General features: G+C 46.5%; 1 protein-coding gene across 12 annotated transcripts in view; it reads right to left on the bottom strand.

Annotated features, from left to right (window-relative positions):
• Ulk4 (unc-51 like kinase 4) overlaps positions 1-23,092 on the bottom strand; it is a 379,759-nt gene that overhangs the window by 305,612 nt on the left and 51,055 nt on the right. For all 12 annotated transcript variants that reach the window (XR_015451092.1, XR_015451093.1, XR_015451090.1 and 9 more), the window contains exons 18-20: positions 18,467-18,574; positions 14,481-14,564; positions 1,834-1,995 (exon numbers count right to left, since the gene is read on the bottom strand). Coding sequence is in view for 7 of the 12 variants with exons in the window: in XM_004835115.3 (XP_004835172.1) it covers positions 1,834-1,995; positions 14,481-14,564; positions 18,467-18,574 (354 nt within the window). In the remaining 5 variants the exon portion in view is untranslated. The remainder of the gene's footprint in view (positions 1-1,833; positions 1,996-14,480; positions 14,565-18,466; positions 18,575-23,092) is intronic.

The raw sequence follows: 23,092 nt of genomic DNA, 5'->3' as shown, positions 1-23,092 counted from the left end.
AGGCCCTGGATTCAATCCCCAGGGCCACAAAATCATCGTCATCATCATCTTCATCCACTGAATGCAAGAGGCAATCCATGAGCCCATGATGACATAAATATGTACACACCCACACCCACACGCATGCACACGCACGCATGCACACGCGCACACATGCAGAGGGAAAGCAACTCCTCAAAACAGAATTTCAACTCATGCCTGAGGCCTGTTTTTGTGTAGCTCATCATCAGTACACAAAGGATGGTTTTTATATTTGGAAAGTTGTTGAAAAGAAATCTAGAAGAACATGCACAGGGCCTGAGGTGGCAAAATGCTCAAAGCAGGTACTGCTGGGTCTGTTAGAGAAAGTGGTCGCCAACCTCTCCAAGAAAAGAGGCAGCAGCTGGGCTGTGCGGGCCACTGCCACAGCGGAGCTGCTCAGCCAGGGTCCTCCGGAGCCACGGAGGCTCATGATGAAAGTCAGGGCCGAATCTGGCTGAACCTCCCCTGCAAAATAAAAGCTGTGTAGTCGCTGAGACTGTGAACCACATGGAGCACACAGTCTGAAGAACTGCGTCAGACTGCAGGTTTGAAAACAGGGTGGACCCTGGTTCAGAAAAGAAAAAGGACATGCTATTGGGAAAAGCGGCCATATTTCAGTAAAAAATTAACAATCCAGACGAATGCCAAGAAGAAAGTATAAGAAGCCCATGACATAGGAGTCAGCTTTGACGTGTCAGGCAGAGGGCAGAAGAGCTGGAAGGGGTGCGACTTTGGTGGGGCACTTGGACAGCTTTGCCAAGCAGGGAAACCAGGGAGCACATACGGACGAAAATGGCATGAACCCCGAGAAAAAGCTCCTGAGAAAGTCACTGGCAGGCTGCATCGGTCCTGCTGAAGGCTGGCCTTGACTGTAATGTCACAATTAGGCGGAAGTTTTGCAATTTTGACAACAGGCAGCTCCTGAAACGGGGGTGTGGGTGTAGGAGTGTGCTGGGTATTTAGGGAGTAGGACTTTCCCTTGGTCTTCAGGATTAGGCTAACATAAGAACTGAAAACTACCCGCAAATACCCACATCCCGGCCACGTGCAAGCAGCCAGGGCCTCGGTGGAACAGCTGAAGGAGACCCAGGAGGCCACACGGGGAGGAACAGGAAACAGGCGAGAAAGAGCGACAATGGCCGGCAGGAACTCTTTAAAGAGTGTGTTTGTGAGGAAGGGCAGCCAGACCACACTTCCTGGTGTGTTTGTGCTTTCTTTAAAAAAAAAAAAAAAAAAATGGGGTAGAGTAAAAAACACATGAATCTTGACTACAAGGATATAGTGAAGGAGGAGAGATTCAAGGCAGAGGGAAGAGCAACAGTGGCCACTGTTCCCAAGAAGGGACCAGGAGGAGATGTGGAGAAACGAAGTGCAGGGTGACAGGAGAAGCCGGGGCTCACCGCTGCCCAGAGGGACAGACCGGGAGAGGAGAGGTGCGTGCAGGTGCGTCTGTCTGGGCCACAAGGGACAGAGCCACTGGGCCCACTCTGAACGAGGCGCTCACGAGGAAGGCCGGAAGCACTGGATCCAGAAAAGCCCTCCTGTGTCCCCTGTTGTCGCCAGTGACTGCCCCTGGCAGCTCCAGAGCTCTGAGACGGTGATGTCATGGCTCCCTACAAGGTCTAACTGGAATTTCCCAACTCTCCCAAGGTTTTCCAGGCCCCATTTCAGGAAAACTGCATTACTGCTCTCACCAATGATTATTCCAAAATTTGATTCCAGCTGTATGTGCGCTCAAACTGCCCCTCTTTCTGGCATATTCGTTCAACCCTGTGTCCAAACAGACCCCGCGATGCCCCCAAGGTGCCTTACCGACACTGCCGTTACCCTGAGGGAGTCGATGGGGGCACGTCGGAACAGGTGCCACAGAGCAGGCCCGACCTCCCCTGGGATGACGCCCAGGGGCTGTGCAGAGGAGGCGGTGCACACGTTTTCAATGATCTTTGCTGCCATGTGATTCACAACACGCTCTTCCTGGAGAGAGAGCAAAGAACAAGGAGAAGACTGAAAGCATTATTCAGTACAAGAAGTGAATGCACAGCACTTCTGCAAAACCACGAGTAACTTTGATACCAAAACTGTATCATCTGTCCCTTCGTGTTAAGCACCTTGAGGGTGTGGTAACTCTCAGATTATTAGAAAACCAACACAACAATTTGGTTATACACTAGTGATCTAGCAGAACATGATTCTCCACATATTTTAGCAAGCTAGCAGAATATAATTCTCTATATATTTTTTTTTTTGGTACTGGGGATTGAACTCAGGACCTTCTGCTTGCAAGGCAAGCATGGTGCCACTGAGCTAAATCCCCGGCCTCTCCATATTTTAATAAAAACCGATCCAGGTGTGGTGGCACAGACCTGTAATCCCAGTTGCTAGGGAGGCTGAGGCAGGAGCCTCATAAGATTGAGGCCAGCCTGAGCAACTCAGCAAGATGCCATCTCAGAACTTTAAAAAACAAATAAATAAAAAGGGCCAGGATGTTGCTTAGTACTCCATGAGTTCAACATCCAGGACTGAAAATAAATACTAAATAATGTGGGAAATAAGTAACACAAGTAAAACACAGAAGTCAAAAGGACCAGGCAGAACAACCCAAGCACCCAGGGTTAGGAATGGCCTGTCCCCCAACTCCCCAGAGAGGAAAGTCACTGAAATCCAAGACCATCCAGAGAGGCCTAAGAGGGACACCGCCTCACCAGCATATTCCACAGGGAGTATTCCACATCCTCTGAACAGGGCTTAACCGCTGGCCTCAACAGCCTCAAACTGCTTTCGGGTCATGTAAATAAGTCTAAGAAAACGTTCAAAATACTTATAGGATCACAAGAAGAATTCAGTACCCAAGGATATAAAATTTGTAGTATCTGACATCCAATTACCAAGCATGCAAAGCAGAACAGGATTCTTAAGAAAATTCAATCAACAGAAGTGCTAACAGAATTAGTCGAGATGTTAAATTGGCTACTATCATATGGCCCACTTTTACAGGAAGGAAGAAGAAGGAGTGATGAGAGAAGCCAAGATGATACATTACTCACGTCAAAGAATCGGTCCAAATGGGTTAAAGGATTACACTAGGGCTCGAAATTATAAAACTACTAGAACAAAGTACTGGGGGAGAGATCCACAACACTGGTTAAGGCAGATGTTTTTTGGACATGATCTCAAAAGCACAGACAATGAAAGCAAAGATAGGCCATGTGTGTTAGTCACCCTTCTCTATCATTGCTGAGACAAAATACCCGACCCCCAACGTTAGAAGGGAAGGGATTTATTTGGCTTACAGTTCATAGAGGTTTCAGTCCATGATCAGCCAACTCCAAGGCAGGGACGACAAACAGGCAGGGCAGAGCAGAAACAACATGGTGCATACAAGGCAGCAAAGGTGACAAGAGAGAATTACCAGTGTCTCCCTGCCCCTTTTGTCTTTTTCAGACTACTTAGGGTGGGAAGCACTCACAGCCTTCATCCTAGTGCCCTTGAGCCTAGCATGGCATCATGAATCAATTCCAGCTTCACACACTCTAGCTCAAGCCTATGACTACGCGAGGCTTTGGGGGGACATCCAGACCCTAACCATGGCACCATGGGATCACATCCAATTAAACATCTCCTGCACAGCCAAGGCAACAGTTAAGAGTGTGAAGAAACAACACATGGCCTTGGAGAAAATATCTATAAATCATACACTGGACACGTGGCTAATGCAGATACATGAAGAACTTGGGGTACTAGATAAGAAAACAAATAACCCTATTAAAAAGACAGGCAAAGGACCTGAACAGACATTTCTCCAAAAAAATAAACAAACACAAATGGCCAATGGACACAGGAAAAAGGGCTCAGCAGTTCTAGTCATGAGAGAATGTGAATTACAACAGTGAGATATCATCTCGCACCCATTAGATTGGCTACTACAAAAAGATGAAAGCTATCTGCTGTGGAAGATGAGGGGAAAAGGACACTCCTACACTGTTAGTGGGGTAATAAATTAGTCCAGCCATCATGGAAATCAGTACGGCGGTTCCTCAAAGAACTAAAATTAGAATCCAGTATGACCCTGTGATCCTGCACTGAGCCTGAACCCAGAGGAACCAAAATCCACGCATCAAATGGAGGTCCATGCCCCGGGCCAACCAGCCACTCACAAGGGCCAGGATCTGCGACACCCGGACGGGCGACAGTGAAGACGGAGTTCTGCGCAATGCAATGCTACATGGCGGCTCACAAAGCAGAACTCAGTCAGTCTGGGCCACCTGGGGGAACCTAGAGGAAGGCGTGCACTGTGAACAAGCCAGGAACAGAGACACAAACCTCACAGCAGCTCACTCAGAGGTGGAGTTATGAGGGGCTAAAGGCATAAACCACAAGGCAGCAGGTGGCAGCAGGGATGAGGCGGGTGGCGAGCGACCAGGAAGAGAAGATGCTGCCCAAGGGATGAAGTGGCAGCTGGACAGGGGAGCATGTTCCAGCATCTCACAGCTCGAGACTGCAGCTGGCAGTAACGCACTGCACTCTGCGGAACAGCTGGAGAGCCAGGGGTCCGGGCCTTCCCACCAGAAAAAACGGGAAATACTGGGGTGATGGCATGCCATGAGACTGTCTGTACACACATATGGAAACACCACAGGGCACCCCATAAATATGCACAATTATTACTTGTCTATTAAAAATAAAACTTAAAAAAAATTTATGCAAAATGAACATATTTCTAACAAAAGCTGAGAAAATACATCACCAACAGAACTGCACTCCAAAATATTAAAGGAAATTCTTGAGCCAGAAGAAAAATCACAATGAGAGAAACATGATCTATAGAAAGGAATAAGGAATAAAATCATTAAATATATAAATAAATATCATAGACTTTTCTTTAAATTTGAACCTCTTTAAAACACAGGGAAGGTTTTAAATAATGACTGTATTGTGAGGTTTTTAATAGCTATAGAAGTAAAAATGTCTAATACTAGAAACCCTCAGAGGAGAGTACATCATTCTGATGTAAAGTTCTGACACGTGGTTCCTAAATGTGACAGGCAATTCTGTGTGCCATTCTATACGTTACCCAACTAAGGAAGGCTCTGGTGGAAGAGATTTCAGTATTATACAGGGTTCGTATGTGAATTTGTGTATCATTACTTGTAGGTAAATTGGAGATATATCTGTAAAAAGTGGATAATAAGCCAGTAAAGGCAACGAAAAGTCAGTAAAGACAAAGAAAATGTGGATAACACTACTAACCAACTTTGACATTTAGAGAAAACTCTGTTCAACAAAAGTGCACATTTCGAGAAACATGATAAGGTTGGACCAAGTTCTGGGCCAAGAAAAACATCCCGGCAAACTCCATACGCAGAGGTCACTTTGAGATGAATCACAAACTTAATTGTAAGAGAATTACGACGTTTCTAGAAGAGATTGTAAGAATATCTTATCTTGAGCAAAGTCCTCTTAAGCAAGACAAAAAAGGCAGTAAGCATACAAGAAAGGAATTATTGAACTTCAACAAAATCCTCAATTTCTGCTCATAATAACACCATTTAAGCTCACAGCCCCTCAGACTGGGAGAAAACATTTATAAAGCATTAACAGTAAACATCTAAGCTTCATTAAGAATACTGGAGTACACTAAGGAGTATAAGCATACTACAACTCCACATTTGTTTAACAAGGAATCCACACAGGTCCCTGAGTCACCGAGCCCGGAACGAGAGATTGGGGAAAGTGGGCAACACTGCTGGCGGGGAGGCCACCTTGAGGGAGGCCACCAAGCCTACTGTAGGCTTGTGCCGTATTTGGATTGCTGCAGTATGTATTACTTTTTAACATCATGTATCTTCTTCAAGTAAAACATAAAAAATATTCAGTGATGCCTAAATTCAAGCCGTGGCTCTGCACTCAACAAGCTACACATTCACAATCTAGCTCAAGGGAAGCAGCAAATGCTCAAGTGTTCAGTTTTCTACTATTCAGAGCAGGCAGCATGAACGCTAAAGCGGCTGGAAATGGCACAGCATCAACGCTGACATGGCTGGAAAAGAAATTTCAGACACACAGTAAGTCCCCAGCTTGCAAGTGCGCTCCGTTAATAAGTGAGATTCCTCTGTAAGCTAAGTGGCCTTACACAGCACGCCTGTGAAAGTTTGCAGCTCGGATGTTCCCAAGTCAGGGACTTGCTGTACTGTACTTCCACTTCCTCCAGCTTCTGATACATTTCTGATAGCTGAGACAAAGCTTCCTCCCGGCTCCGGGTTCCTTCCGCAGGAGCAGACTAAATCACTATACCACTGCCGGCCTCTTTCTTCCTTTATTCTCTGTTCTGGGGGAGGGGTCCGACGGGTCGCCTCCTCTGCAGAGTGCCCAGAGCTCGGCTTGCCCTCCCCCAAACCGCGCTGTCCAGCTGTCCTGGCGGGCGCAAGTGCCACGTGGACAGGCACCTGGTGTGGGCAGTGCCGTCCGTGTGCTGCCTGCTGGGTTCCCTAACGCAGAGGCAAAAGGAAGGAAGCCGATGTGCCCAGAGACACACGCCTTGTCCTCCAAGGTGGCATTTTGTCCCATGAGCCTTGCTATTCATCATGTTTCTCTGAGGTCCTGAAAGCTTTCCCCTGAATGGGGGCGTTTACGGGCGGACCCTCAATGGGCTTTACATCCCGAGTGTCTGTCGATTCCTCGGAGCCATTCCTAGGCCAGAACCAAAGAGTCCACGCATCATCCCGCGGCCCCTCCGCGCAGGGAGCCCAGCAGACCCACCCAACATACGACCCCCAAGCAAGCCTCCCAGGACCCTGCAGGACGCCACACCAGTGAGACTGGTCTGCTTCCCGCTCACTAACTCTCCGGAAGGGACAACTGGGCCACACCAGCACTCAAATCAAAGCCCTCTTTTGCCACCAGTCAGAACACAAGCTATGGTTATTAGGAAAACAGCTGGGCTTATTAATGAAGAGCTGGACTATCTCCTCTTGTTAGGGAGATGTCGCGTATTATATGAAACCTCAACCAAAAGGAATTGCATGCCTGCATTTTCAATAAACGCCAACACTAACGTGAAATACTGGCATTAACTCGTTTCACATTTATAGATTTAGTAAAACTAGGCTCTTTCCTGCAAAGACTCCAAGGTACCTGGAGTTTACCTCACACACTTTCCTGCTTTGGGAGCTCACTGAGCTAAGGGTACAGGACTCTCATTTCCTGCAGGATACCTGCCTGATCCTCCCGCTCTGAAAGTGACTAAAAAGGACAGATACGAAACAAGAAAATGAACTTTTGCACAAACACCCATAAACTACCGCCCAATTCTTAGCTGGCAGCTGCGGAGGCGAGAACCCCACAAAGTGCCCAGGGCCTTCAGCCAGGAACTGGGTTGAACTGCAGGGCTTTGGAGAGAGAAGGAGCACTCCCGGCCCAGATCTAGCTGAAGCTCTGCGACAGGAGGTAAACGCCCAGCTCCCTACTGATCCGAGCTGGGCACTGAGCAGCCTCAGAGGACCTGGCACTGTCACAGTTGCTCCAGCAGCAGACTTCCTGCAGCAACAACGGCAGCCAGTAGAAAGGGAATAAGAGCACCTTCAACTGCTAAGTAAACAGCAGTGTGGGCCAACTGCCCTTCTACGCACAGAAAAAATATATTTGAAAACAAAAGCAATAGAACAAGAACTAAGATAAAAGGAATTAGAAAAACAAAGCAAAAAGGGAAGATGTAAAAAAAACACAACAGATCAACAAACACCAAATAAGATGCACTATAAATCCAACTATGCCAACAATCACAAGAAATGTAAATGGACTAAATACTATACTTAAGTGAAATGACTATGAAACAGAATTTTTCAATAAATACTACTGAGAAAAAAATCTAAAACACAGTTCTAGGAAGGCTGAAAAACAGAATGGTAAAATACCTGGCCATCACATTTAACTCAGAGAAGGCTGAGATAATTACATTAATACCAGACAATAGGCTTCAGGCAAAAACTATTACCAGAGAACTTTTAAGATCACAACATTGTCAGGCCGGCACTAAACCAAGAGGAAAAAGCAAACAAGCTGCTTTTAGCAAACAGCAGCAGCTTCTCAGTAATTAGGGCAAATGGACTCAAATGTGGTATAGAACCCCCTGGCGACTAGAAGTCCTGTAATTGTGTACACACCTGAGCAGACCATCCTTGGCTTCCAAGTCACAAACACTTTGCCCCAGATTCCTTAGCCCTTCAATACCTATATAAGCCTAATTCCTTTCCCAGTTTGTTGCTAATATCTCTCTCCTGGTGTTAGTTCATCTACTCACAGATGAAACCTCTCCCAATGTCAGCCCATCCACACACAGATGTGATAAACTCGGTTTTTCCCAGCTGGCTGCTGGAATCTCCTCATTTTAGTCACTGTTAACTGGAATAAACTTTTCTTTCAAAAGCCTTTTTTTTTGGTACCAGGGATCGAACTCGGAACCTTATGCTTGTGAGGCAGGCGGCGGAACCACTGAGCTAAATCCCCAGCCCTCAAAAGCCTATTTTTGGCAAGTGGATTCTTTGTGACAACCACATAATAAAAATTACAATAAACCAAGGAAAAAATACAAATTTTCCATCCAATTCAAAATACATAAAAGCAAAATCTCAATGGCAACTCTGGCAAAGGGAGCAATTCGAACACATATCTCATCATCTGATAAAGCAGACAGGCAAAGAAAAAAAATCCACATAGAGGCAGAAGATCTGTTATTTATCGTCTATGGGATTAACATGCCTACTAGAGGAGAAGGAAAAACTACGTCACCCAGCAATCACAGGATTCGCCTTTTCCCTTACGCACTGCGTCATCAGGAAACGCCAACAATTCCACAGGACGGGGAGGCTGTGTGCACCAGCCTCTGTAGCCAGGAGGCCGCTATGCTAAGAACAGTAATCAACAGGTAAAAAGAAAAACCGGGACCGGTACTAAATGGGAAAGAAACAAGAGTGCGATTTTTAAAACACAAAGCAGGGAATGAGCAACACCACCACAGGAATGAACAGTTACACAGAAACCCCTGGAGGGAGTGACAGGGACGGTGTTTCCTAACTTCTCGCCGGCCCTGGGCACATCTGCCCAGAGCGGGGGGGACACAGTTGCGGCCTGAGGACACCCGGCTGCCCACCATGCTGCCCCGAGAACTGCTCTCCACTGCACACCTGGTAAGCCTTTCACCTGGTGCTAATAACAGCATTCAGAAAAGGAGGAATCTTTAAAGTACCACATTCACAGTGATTCCATTTTGGTTTGGTTTTGGTCTTTTCAGACAGGGCCTTGCTATCTGCTCCACCAGGCTGGCCTTGAACTCATGGCACTCTCCTGCCTCAGCCTCCCACGCGCTAGGATTACAGGCGTGCGCCACCACGCGGGGCTTCACAGTGATATTTCCACGAGAGAAACAGACACGGCGCCATTCTTATTCCACACACATTGTGAGTGTCCCCTCCCTCAAAAAAAGCAATGGCCCAACATTCCCTCCTGAGGCAGAGTAAACTTAGATTGTAACAGCAGCAACAAGGGAGGTGTAACTGTTCTAGCTCTTATCAAACACCAAGAATTTTAACTCACTTCCCTCTTTGTCTTAGGGAACTAGCGTCTAAACATTTCAATGACAGTACCTATAATGGCTAACATTTCTAATGCTTCTTTTTAATTCAAGCCAAGTCTCCTCTAATTAAATACATAAACAATCATTGTTCTCTCAAAAAGAACAAAGAGCTCCAATTAGATATGAAAATTAAATTTCCTCTTAAAAGAATTTTGTTGGACCAAAATTAACAAGCTTTTGTTGAGGAATGAATAATAAAGCCAACCGTTTGTTTTTTGAACCTTACATTTTTAAACACAACATATGCCAGGTGTCAGTTCAGCACTGTAATTATACAATTATGCAAGCTCAAGAAAAAACTGGAGTTGATTAGACGCAAATGTACAAATTAACTTTCCCCTCTAAGCATGGGGAAGCTCTCGGGAGCTGGTATCTGAGTCTGCACTGCAGCGCAGCCGCTAACTTCCTCAGGTTCCCTGGCCCACGCTGTGGACCCTCGTCATGGAAACTGCCACAGGCCCCTGGGATCCACACAGCAGTGCGGGCCAGGGTAACGCCCCCTGCTGTCACACCCACAGCCCTGGCAGGGAAGTCAGGGTGTTTCAACAGGAACTGCCACCAGAGGGCACCCTGGGGTCGGCAGTCGCACCTCCCGACAGTGGCACATCCAGGGCTAAAGTCGGCTCCCCTGGGCTCCGGGCTCCGGGCTCCGGGCTCCTCCGGGGCTCTGAAATGCCAGACCAGCTCACCAGCTCGGAGTCACCCTTTCTTGCAGGCACCGTGCCCCTGAATGTCTGACCAGCTCTCTTGTGCCTCTGTCCCCTCTCGTCTGAGCATTTGTCTCTACCAAGGTCGAGGGGACATCTGAGGCACCTCCACCTCCAGGAGGCAGACTGCCCTGTGGGGAAAAGGAGGCCACAGCGTGTGGGAAACTGCAGAGCACATCAGGAAGGTGACTGCGACCGCTCTTCGGGTTGGGTGACAGCCCAGCTCCCTCCCCTGTGCACCCACCATGACCCTGAGCCGGGACAAGGGAAGGTCCGCTGCATGCAGCATCCTGAGGAGATGCCTACGTTACAGCGTTAAAAAGGCCCAGAACAAATGAAAGTGTCCATCCTGCTCACAAGGCACTCCAACGTGTCTGACGAGGATCCACTCCGTCATGTAACACTTATAAATCCCAGAGCAAAGCGAGCTTTCCTGGGAATGACAAGCAAAGTAGCTTACAATGAAACTCTCTCCACTGCCTTCTTCCCAACGCAGAGAAGAGAGGAGGGAAAAGTTACACCAGAACCGGCCGCCACGTTCAGCAAGGCGTAGGATTTTTCAGTTTCTTCTTCTGGCAATGCTGAGTGTCAAACCCAGGGCTCCCGCATTCTGTGGAAATAACCTGGCACTGAGCTGCCCTCCCAGGCCTTAGTTCTACTTTCTGATTGACACATGATATTTGTACATTTTTATGAGGCACAAAATGTGAGCCTGAACCCTCCATACACTGGGTAATGGTCAAATCAGGTAATTAGCACACCTGACACCTTACGCCTCTATCATTCCTTTATGATGAGCACATTTACATTCTGAATGTGAGAAAAAGGGGGAAATAAGTTAAGCAAAGAAACTCTCAATTGATTTTAAAGCAGGAGAAATAAAACAACAATGTTATTGTGCTAATGCCACAGACTTCCACACTTCCTGGTTTAAAAGGCCAATTTGGGGCCAGGGATTTAGCTCAATGGTTCTGCCGCCTGCTTTGCAAGCACAAGGTCTGGAGTTCGATCCCCAGTAAACACACACAAAAAATATTTTGCCAGGGATTTAGCTCAGTGGTTCTGCTGCTTGCCCCCAAAGCGCAAGGTCCTTAGTTCAATCCCCAGTACCCAAAAAAAAAAGGCCAATTTTATGTAATATTTATCTTTACCTACAGAAAACCACAGGGCTTTTTTTAAGAAAGTACCAGGCATGGTGGCACATGCCTATAATCCCAGCTAATCAAGAGGTAGAGGCAGAAGGACCATATTCAAAAGGCCAGCCTGGGTAACGCAGTGAGACCTTGTCTCAAAATAAAATAAATAAAAAGGGCTGGAGATGTAGCTCTGTGGTGAAGCACTTGCCTAGCATACACAAAGTCTTGGGAAGGAAGGAAAGAAGAAAGGAAGGCAGGGAGGGAGGGAGAGAAGGAGGATACAATTTTATTATTCCAACAAAGGTAGAAGAAAGGCAATAACTCCCACCCAACAGAAAGTTTAAACTATCTCATCAACAACCTAGAAGAAAAATATTTTAAATTATGACTAGGTACTAGCTATAAAATAATAATCAAATGTTAAAATTAGTGAACTATCACTAACACTAGATGGAATGACAAATTCATAGCTTTAAATGTCATGGTAACAACACAAGAAACAAAGTGAATGATGTACAAAAAATATGTAAATAAGCTGGAGTAGAGAAGCAGGGACTTTGAAGAAAGCACTTCTCTTTCCCCTCATTATCTCTGCCTGTTCCATCTCAATCGGCGGGCAGATGAACATGTGTCTCTGAGCACCGCTGTACAGAGCTGGACTGCACCAGGGAGAGCTGAGTGTTTAATAACTACGACAGCTGCATGTGACCCGGCGCGCAAAGGAGCTTCAATCAGCCGCTCTAATCTCACTTTGCTCCGGTCTGCCCTTCTCGGCTCATCTTCCCATTGTGTCTGCCTTTCATGCTCATGTTAGCTACTTCTCCTCAAACCTAGTACAGATACATTACCCCTTAAGAGGTAAACTCAAAATGTTGATTCCAAAAGCCTCATGCAAGTGAAATGGAGAAAAATAGCTAAGAAACGCTCGGGGGGAAAGATTATCTTGACAGGAAAAGACTTCCCATATACTAAAGAAATCACTAAAAATCAGGGCCATGTAAACCTTGAGGCGAACAGGGCGCGAACCCAGAGGGGATGAGGAAGCGTCGTTCAGGGCTACCAGAGCCAGGGGCCACTGCCGAGCAGCAGGGAGGATACACCCAGTGACTGGGGCAAGGGGCCCAGCTTCACTTCAGAAAGGAAAGCGGGACCCAGAGGGGGACCACACCAGGAAGCAACTAGAGCTACGCCCTACAGGGCCAAGAAACAGGTTTACAAGAGAATGTCAGAGACCACCTCCACAACCGTAAGGAGGCATTTTTAAGACACAGAAAGCACAAATCATGAAGGAATAGACTGATAAACTGAGACACGTTAAAGGGGGGAACTTCTGCCTAGCAACTGATGACAAATTCATTATCTTGCCCAGTCAGAAATTAAGTATCTGCAGCACACAGGTAACAAAAGACTAAGGCCCAGAAACAGGCAGAATGTCTGTGGCTGAAGTGCCACAGCATGGATACGAAAGGCCTGCACACTGAGAGACGTTATTTCTTATTCTGAGACAGTCTCACTATGTTGCCCAGGCTGGACCGGAACTTGCAACGCTCCTGTCTCAGCCTCCTGTAGCACTGTGACTGCAGGCACGTGTGCCACACTGGCTCTCCCATGTGTGTGGGAACATGTTTTCAGCGACACACCTTTCTATACTCTCCTGCAGATGAGGCACAGTGCAAAGTATATTCTGAAATGTCAGCAGTGCTGAAAATTGTTAGAGATAAAAGGCTTAAAAATTATTTCAACTGAATGCTTTAGCAAATTTGTTACTTCAAGAACAACTATAATTCAATTTTTTTTAAGGATGGAAATCCTTTTTTTAGTGAAAACAATCACCCCCTAATTTACCTGTTCTGTAAGGGCCATGTGTATATTCTGCAAAAACACATTCATAAATGCTTTTCAAATATAAAAGTTTTTCAAATGTCCAGAGTTTAGGGGTGGGGATTTAGCTCAGTGGCGCTATGCCTGCCTCGAAAGCGTAAGGTCCAGAGTTCGATTCCCCAGGACCCAAAAAAAACCCCAAAAGAAAACCCAACAATAACCAAAAAAAATTTCAGAGTTTAGACATCCCCATTTGTGAAAAATACAGACTTTTCCTTCATACCAAGGCAATATAAAAAATGTTACTAAAATACAAATTATTAAAGGTTATTAAATAACAACTTGCATGATCATCACAAATAAGCTGATCAAAGATACAACCTCAGGTTTTATAAGTGACAAACTTTTCCAAGGCAAAGACTTAAGTTTTAAAAATCACAGATAAGAATTCTGAGGAGCCCTTTTATACTATGGAGGGTCCCAAGGGGGCTCCTTCCTCCTCTGGGTGCCTGTGCTTTGCTCTTCTGCATTTACACAGCTGCTATCTCACACTTCCTGTTTTCATCCCATCCCCGGAGGTGAGACCTTCCGTGTGCCTATACCCTCGTGCCTGCGTGGGGCCCGCAACTGCAGGCAAATGACGTAATCTGGAAAGGCTGATAAGGTGTGATGTTGTCATCCCATCCCAGGATCACAGACCCGCTGGGACCCAGGCAGGAGGCTCATCTTGGTGGCCTCCGTGTCACTCCCAGAGAAGCACTCCAGCCCCTGGCTCTGCACAACCTCAGACAACAGAACGCAAACGTCCAGGGTTGGCCTCTCATGCCGAATCACGCACAGGGGCTAACCTGGAAAATCACATCTTGTAACAAATGCTGCTCAGTGTTAAATCGGGGGGCCCTGGCCAAAGCGTCCCTTCTCTGAACTCAAAATGGCACCTGACAAGATGATGAGGTGCCGGGCTGCGGGGTAAGCAGTGATATGGGGGGACAACACAGTTATAAAAAGCAGTTCTGCTGCAGACTCTGCTGTCATCTTAAAGCAGGACACTTAAGTGAATGAGAAGCGGTCTACTCCACTGCAGGCAGCTGCTCCAGGCGCCAGGATCGTGTAAATTCGGGAGCATCCGGGCTGACAGCGCCAGCCTGGACAGGGCCAGAACCTTACCCCTTCCCGCAGGCACCTCGTCAGCACGGTGTACGTGGCCAGGGGGACGGCCCAGCACTGCCGGGGCAGCCTGCTCTTCTCTTCCTGAAACGAAGCGAAGGGAAGACAGTGACGTCAGCAGCACAGAAAGACACTGAGCCCCCCAAGAGCACAGCAGCCACACAAACCTTCTTAATGCCCTGTTAGAATCACCACGCACGCCCGGTCCCCGCTCAGAAGCCAGGGGGAAAGGCCTGAGGAGGGAGTGTGACCGACCCGACCGGGAAGGAGCCCGGCGACGCTGGTGCCCCCTGTAAAGCACGGCTGGCTGGAATGGTCGAGCTGGGACACCCGCTTGGGGTCACACTCGGGACAGCGCACCAACATGGGCGGACAGGCTGCATGGGAGACAGCCTGTGGCCAAAATATGAAAATACGATTAGCAGGTCCGCTGATCTTAACGACAGCAGCAGTAATTCTCTCGCAGAAAATTAACCAGGTTAGTATAACATCTCAAGTGCTGTGCAGAAAAGTGAAAACGGCAATCTCTCACCGCAGGAATTTGGTCCTCCTCACTGAAAACTAGGACAGACCTGGTGCACTATGGGTCAGAAGTGCCTCATGCTTGTGATGAGAACTCTGCCCTCTCAAACTGTAACCGACTTAGCAATAAAACCCTGCTCCGGTCACCGCCTGTGGAGGAGGCTGGCGTGACTGTGGTTAGAAGCTGCTCCAGCTCGAAACTCACTAATTTGGAGCCAAAATTAAGTTCTACACACAAGTCCCTTCCCATCCGGCTCACCTACTCCAAACCTCTGCGACCATCCCCGTTCCCAGCCCCGGGCTCCTCCCCTGCCAGGCACTCAGATCCGATCCGGGCCCCATCTTCACGGACTCCTGCGCGAAACCTGCACATCATCTGTTGCAGGGCCTGGCCTTGCTCCAAGGGCCCCAACCTGGAGGAGGCGCGCAGGCAGCAGGGCTTCCCGGCAGGGGGCACCACGGATCACAGTCCACCTCTGGCCACCGCCGCTCCTGAAGGAAAAGGACCACTTCCGGCGGCGCCTCGCCCGGGAGCAGCCGCCTGACCCAGCCCTGCGCCTTCCTCCAGTCGGCCGCCTCCTGAGGGTACCTCTCCTCGCCCGCTCCTCACCTGCCTGCTCAATCCGCCTTGCTAACTCTCTCACCCTGGGCGCGGGAGGCGAAAACGCAAGCGGCTCCACTGAGCCAACTCTTCCGTGCTTTTCCTCAGACGAAGCCTGGCTTGGCCCTGCTGACCCCCCGATTCTGTGGCTCACCTGTACTCCCGCCGGCTGTCCACAAAGACCCTCGCCTCACCAAAGGCCATTTTAATAACTCCAGGGATCCCAGACCTTGGGGCCCCACAGGAGATGTCCAGGGCTGGGGCACAGAGCCCCTCTATCAAAACAGTCTGGCTGCACCCAGTTAAGGTGCACACCCAGGGAAGGGCTCTGCATCTGCCACAGAGCCTAAAGAAATGAGTCTTCGGGGCCTATTCACACAAAACTACAGAAAATGCAAACGAGCTCAGAGGACAACAATCACTGCTTCTGAGGGTGCTGAATCAACTGGGAGGCGAAAGGCTTGTTATTTTGATTGTGGTGATGGCTTCACAGGTGTATGCATATGTCAGAATCTGTCAAATCGTAATCTCTTCTTAAAATTATGTATAGTTTAGCTGGGCATGGTGGTGTACAACTGTAATCCCAGCACTCTGGGAGGCTGAGGCAGGAGGATAGCAAATTCAAGTCCAGCCTGGGTAACTGGATGATTTAGCAAGATCCTGTCTCAAAATTTAAAAACTGTTTGAAGGAGCTTGGAATGTAGCTCAGTACAAGAGCCCTAGGTTCAATGCCCAGCACTGCAAATAAATAAATAATTTTTAAAGGGCCAACGATGTAGCTCAATGCAAAGGCCCTGGGTTCAGTCCCTAGAACCACAAAAAAATGTAGGTCACTGCGTATTAATTATACAATTATGTGAAGGGAGGGCAAAGAAAACAAGCAGGACAAAAAACCTGGACTCCACTCCTACTGCTGATGAGACGGCAGACTAAGGACCTGACTGTCCTCCTACTCAAAGTACCTGGTTTGATTCTGACATTCTTACAGTGCATCAAAGATCTGATGAAAACAGAAAAAATTAAGTCCAAAATTAGACAACTGAGAGCAGGGGACGAGCTGAGTACTGGTGCTGACTTTATTCTGAAGGCCTACGGAACTTGGTACATTTGAGTCTGACGCCCAGGCCTCAAGGACTGTCCAAGGAAAAGGCCAGGGGATACAAAAGACCTGCAGCCCCAAAGACGCGCAAGGAGATGCTGTTCACCAGCATGGCCGGTGACACAACGTGGGTGCTGTGAGCTCCACGCAGGGAGGAGAGGGGACACGCTCTGACCGAGAGGCGCATCCATGGGAATTACCAGAAAGCAGCTCCCATGTACACATTCCATCCACTGTGCCTAGCAGGGTGTAACTCCCCGGGGCGGGGGGTCCACCTGCTGTATAAAATGAGACATTTCACACATGCAAAATTAACTCTGTAAATACAAGTAATTATAATGGTTACTTTAGGGAGAGCTAGGCAGATGTGGTCCAAAACTGGGAAAAAGACTTTTCCCTGTGTACTTGTCTTTACATTCTAGTTTTGCAGGTTCATGAATATACTGGCTCTTCAAAACAAATTTACCTCAGAAAAGTTCAACCCAAGGCAGACACAAAATGCTTTCTGAATGGGATGAAATGACAGTAGTGGAAATGTTTTTTAAATATAAATACACTGGAGGACTAAATACCATAAAGATCTCAATACTGTCCTAACTGATACACAGATGTAGCAGAAGCCGAAAAATCATAAAGACAGCAGTTCTTCTCAAATTCATCTGCATAATCAGTGAAGTTCTACAAAGATGATTTACAGAATTAGACAAGCTGATTCTGAAGTTCAGTCTATCTAACACCCCAAGGACCAAAATAGTAGGCCAAGAAGAGCAAGGAGCAGAGAGAGAGCTGCAGTGCTGACTGTCACTACTCATTACAGACCTGAGCAATAAAACACTGTTCTAGAGCAACTGTAGCATTGCCTTAAAGTGATCACTGCCCAGAAAGTTTAATTTAGGTGCTAAGAATATTCAGAATATGTATCTTTTTTTTTCTTTTCTTTTCTTTTTGATTCCGGGGATCAAACTCCGGTCCTTGTGCTTGTGAGGTAGGCGGCGGAACCACTAAGCTAAATCCCCGGCCCTGGAATATGTATCCTTTGAGCAACTTCCAGCTCAAAACTTAAGAAATACAATGAGAGAACTTCCTTGTTAATTTATAACCTACTGGTACCTATTTAACTCTCAGTATCACATGATATGACTAGCCTATGACTTATCATCATCACATGTTCACGATGGGACTGTAATTCGTATGCCTCTCTGCCAGGCGGCTCTGAGCCACTAGTGGTATATGCATAGGGTGGCAGCTTGTGCCACCCAAGGGGACTGTTCCATGCCACCCAAGGGGACAGCTACGTGTTAGCACCAGTGGTCCAAGCGGCACGCACGCACACATTAATAGATGTTTTCCCTGTTTAACTCAATAGTACTTCCATATTGTACCTTTAGAAATAAGAAGTCAAATCCTGCCCTTCCAAATCCCACAGTCACATTAAAAGCTGTATTTGCACTAAGTAATGTTTTATTTAAATGGCAACGGCGCACCTATCCTGGGAGGCTACTGGTCTCCTTTCGCCTGAAGGGGCCAAGATGGCGACGCTCTGGGGGCTCTCAGCCCTTTGGTTGGGAGATGCGTCCCGAGAGTACCCCACGCTTAAGGGAAAACAGACCCTGGAGGGAGGGATGAGACAGGAGCCAGGCACAGGGACTCTCTTCCCAGGAGTGAAACTTCTGTGTCCCTTGGACGCACTCCAAGGGCCCAAGTCTGTAACTGCGGCAGCACCAGCCGGCGCTGCGCCAGGGTGCGTGAGCGGCTCAATCTCACCTGGGTGACCACGAGGTAGATCAGCTCCCCGAGGGCTGGGAGAAGGCACTGTTTCATTTTGCTGTTCCTGAAATTCTCCCTGATCAATTCAGTTAAGAGTGTAATTGCCTGAAAGAGAAAAAAAATACATTATTTCAGGTGTGCCTCTCTCAGTTCTTTCACCTCTGTGTTAAAAGCAAAACACTAAAATTCACCTTCCATTTTCAAGAACTGGTTTTCAAACTATTTTCACAGTATGGGCTTTATACTGGAAGAAAAATATATTAACTCTCCTAGACAACGGTAAAAATACATATACACTGAAATAAAGTCATACAGCACTTTTCAGGTTACACGCGAGGCAACTGTCGCCCCGTCTTTCAAGAAGCAAGCAGAGGCTGAGGAGATCCTGGCAACTGGCCCGGCCCAGCCAGCTCATGGGACGCCGTGGCCCTGCATGCGGCTCTCAGGGTGCCGGGCTCCAGTGTGTGCCCTAGCACACTGTGCAATGTCCTCACAGCGCCTCATGCTTCAACATGATTCCTTCCAAAGTCTGAGGTTAGGGATGTCATACCAAAGCTCCATTATGACCCACTTTGCAATATGGCAGCTGATTTCCCAGGAGTGGCACTAAGAAAATCACACACACGCTGAAACTGGAGACACTGACATGAATACAGGTTCACCGAATCATGAAGGAGGACAGAATGGCTCTTGACAATACCTGCAGAACAGCCCCCGTTGAGAAGGTAAAAATGCACACACTGTGGTGTGGCAGCCTCTCTCCCATCAAGGGAGCCCCAGTGCCATCGACCAACGTGTGATTCAGAAACTGGCTTGTCTGTTTTGTTGTTACTGCTTTTGATGGTGCTCAGGACTGAACCCAAGGCTTTCACATTAAGCTATGTTATATCCCCAGCCCTTTTATTTTTTACTTTGAGACAAAGCCTCACTAAGTTGTCCAGACTGGGCTGGAACTTGTGGTCCTCCTGCTTCATCCTGCCTTGGTGCTGGGATTACAGGCAGCGCCTCAAAAACTTAGAAACTTATACTTAGAAATCTCAATTTTTTTCCATGGAGAGGATTTCTTTACTTTGCAGAGGTTGGGTGTTGCTAAACCCATAGACATTTACTTTCTGAGTTTTAAGATATGATGCACAAATGAAGTTATATGTATTAAAGAAAACTTCTGGAGCAACTCTACACTCCCACAACCTCCAAGGTACACACACACAGTCACAGGTCCCACTCTGCAGAGTGCAGCACGGGTGAGCTGCAGACAAGTGTGGGGTGGTGTAAGTAGTCGTGCCTTGTAGGCACACTGTGGACACGGAGCTCTAAACAGCTGACTGAATGTAGCTGATGTACAGTAAGCTGTATCATAAATGTGCAATTACAAACTTGGTAGCACATATATGCCTGTGAAGCCATTGCTACAATCAGGAGAACTGACGTCCCGCAGTGCTTCCACAGGGTCCCTTTGGGTCTCCCTGTTCCACTCCTCCCCGGCTACTGCCGATTTCCTCTCTGTGATGAGGTCGCATTCTATGGGGTTCACGTACATGGGTTCAGATTCAACTTCTCCCTTGTCTGGCTTCTTTCTCTCAATGTAGTGCACTTGAGGTTCACGCATGCTGTGGCATTAGCAGTGTTCATTCCTTCTCACTGCTGTCTAGTATTCATTGAATGGATGTTTCTCAATATACTCCATGTGAAGTTTTGTTTGTTTGCTTGTTTGTTTTTTGAAACTGGGGATGATACCCAGGACCTTCATACTAAGCTTCAACCCTGAGGGCCGGGGATTTAGCTCAGTGGTTTCGCCCCCTGATGCACAAGCGCAAGGATCCAAATTTGATCCCCAGTACCAAAAAAAAAAAAAGATGACGATGTAACTCAGTGTTAGTTCTCTGGGTTCAATCCCCAGTAACCCCCACAAAAATCACATTGTACCTTATCAACAGATATATTATTTTCCATTTACATTTAAAATTTTAATTTAAAAAATTGTTAAAACCACCATACAAAAAGTGAGCAGACATCAAAAAGATAATAAGAATACTATAAATAATCCTATAAAAACTTAGTAACAAGTGAAAGGAACCAACCCCCCAAAAAACGCAAACTATTACAACTCAATAAGAAACACAATCAATTTGTTTTGTTTTGTTTTTTTGTTTTGGTACCAGGAATCAAACTCAGGACCTTGCACTTTCAAGACAGGTGGTGGCACCACTGAGCTAATTCCCCGGTGAACATCATCATTTTGCAAATGATGTGACTATATAGAAAATCCCATGGAATCTACAAAAAAACTTCCTAGAAGTAGGGAGTTTGGCAAGGTCGCAGAATACAATACCAACATTCCAAGAAGAATTGTATTTCTACACATTAACAATAAACACATGACAACTGAAATTTAAAACACAATACCATTTAGAAAAAAGTAAATATATAGGTGTACATTTAACAAAACACACATAGAATGTGTATGTGAAAATACAAAGCGCTGTTTAAAGAAATAAAAGAACTAAATAAATGGAGGGCTGTACTATGTTCATCGAAAGACATACAACACAGCAAAGATTCCAAGTGTACCCAAACTGAGGCGAGGCTTAGAGCAGTTTGTAGCAAACTCTTAGCAACAATGTCTTATAGATATGAACAAGATTATTCTAAAATTATAACGAAAGTGAAAGAATTATAACAGCCAAAATATTCTGAAAAAGAATTAAATGGTTGGAAATATTCTACTTGAATTCAAGACTTATCACACAGGTACAGTAAGCCAGACAGCGTGGCACTGCTGGTGGGACAGTCATGGATCAACAGGACAGACACAAATCCAGAAAGAGCTCCACAGAGGAAAGCCAACTTTTCCATTTTCAGTGCTGGGGTGGAACTCAGGGCTGCATGCATCCTGGACAAACACTCTACCCCTGAGCCACATCCCCAGCACTCGGCCGACTGATCTGTGACGAAAGTCCAAAGGTGGAAAGTCACCCTTTTCAATAAAAGGTATGGAGCGACGGGACATCCAAAAACAAAAAGGGAAACTTGATCTAAGTCTAACACTTTATACAAATTGTTAATTCAAAATAGATCATGCTCTTAAATATAAAAACAAAACCATAAAGCTACAGACGAGGTCTTCAGGATCCAGGGCTAGGTAAAAAGTACCTCTGGCACCAAAAGCACCAGGACACTGTACTGAAGAAGATACACAGCTGGCAAATAAGCACTGGAAAAGATGTCCAACATCATGGAAATCAGAGCCAATCAGAAGGGTAAAAATAAAAAACAGGGACACAAGCCAAGTCTGCTAGGAATGGGGGTAGTCACGAAGGGGTACCCGAGGCAGAGGCATGGCCGAGCTCAGGTGCCTTCCCTGGCCCTGGTCCATGTAAATCCCCTGGCTGCATCACTGCACTGCAGGGCCCTAGGATGTTCCCGCTGGGGAGACCTGGACGGAGCACACCCGGAAGTTCTCAGCATAGTTTCTGCAGCTGCGTGTGAATACACAATCATCACAAAATTAACAGTTAACTAAAAGAAAAGTCAACCTCATACTAAATTCAAAACTCAGATCTGGCTTTCTGCTTCATGAAGTTAGTTGCAGGGATTTATAGCATTTTTCCATTTCATAACCCACTGGCATTTTCTGTCAGTAGGCATCCCTGGAAATCTGTAACATTTTCATGCTGCAGACCCTTAGTGATAAAACTGTCGGGACTGGCCTCCAGCATAATAGAAATTGCTCTGGAGCTCAGTGTCGTGTAAACAGACACACATCATATAACTCACTCCACAATGCCACGGCAACCTTACTGCTCACTTGCCAAAGTCAACTGTGGATCGCCTTGAACAGGACCCAACAGATAATGGCCCTCTGAAATGTTATTTGTATAGATTTCCATTTATCCTTAAAATTTAAAGAAGTATTATTAAGGAAAACCAAGAATAATGAGCAAATAATACGTAAATGGCAAATATCAGGGAGAAAATATGTGTTGAAGTAGGTACGCTGGCATTTGAAAATGCCATACTACACAGAATAAGGGAAAATAGATTTAGTTCTTCAAACTCAGACATCTATGTAATATAGGAACATTGTTCTTTTGCATGTTTACCTGTCATCTCTAAAAATCCTATTAGCCTTCAAACCTTGAAATTAAAGGATATAAAAACAGGATAAGTAGTCAGGTATTGTGCTACTATTCTGTGTTTTCTAAAAATCCTAGGTAAAGCAAAATGAGGAGATTTGGGTAGTCTTTTTTCTAGTATCATTACACCTTGAGGCATGTCTATACACCATCCTGGTTCTCTTAACCTAATGGGAACTATTCTTCTGCAGCACTGGTTGGGTGGATACCACAGACAACGATGTAAGACTGCACTGCCATTTCCTAAGACTTCTCTGAAATCAAAACCCATTTTATCATAAACAGGACCAGGTGGAGACAGGCCTTTATCTAAAGTCACCCTATTGGTAGCTAGGGGTCAAGCACGCTTTAATCCCTAAGCCCTGGATTGAGCCTCTCAAGTAAGGGGCCAAAAGACACGCAGACAGTGAATCAGGAAGACCACCAAGACTTGCAAGCTCTGCAGGTACAAAACTTGTATTCTGGACTTGTACAGAAACAACTTGCT

Source organism: Heterocephalus glaber, unplaced genomic scaffold, assembly GCF_053883595.1.
Source record: "Heterocephalus glaber isolate CG9 unplaced genomic scaffold, H.glaber_assembly_v1.0 deba00001175, whole genome shotgun sequence".
NCBI lineage: Eukaryota > Metazoa > Chordata > Mammalia > Rodentia > Bathyergidae > Heterocephalus > Heterocephalus glaber.
The sequence above is the reverse complement of the archived record's forward strand: the minus strand, read 5'-3'. Positions and strand labels throughout refer to the sequence as shown.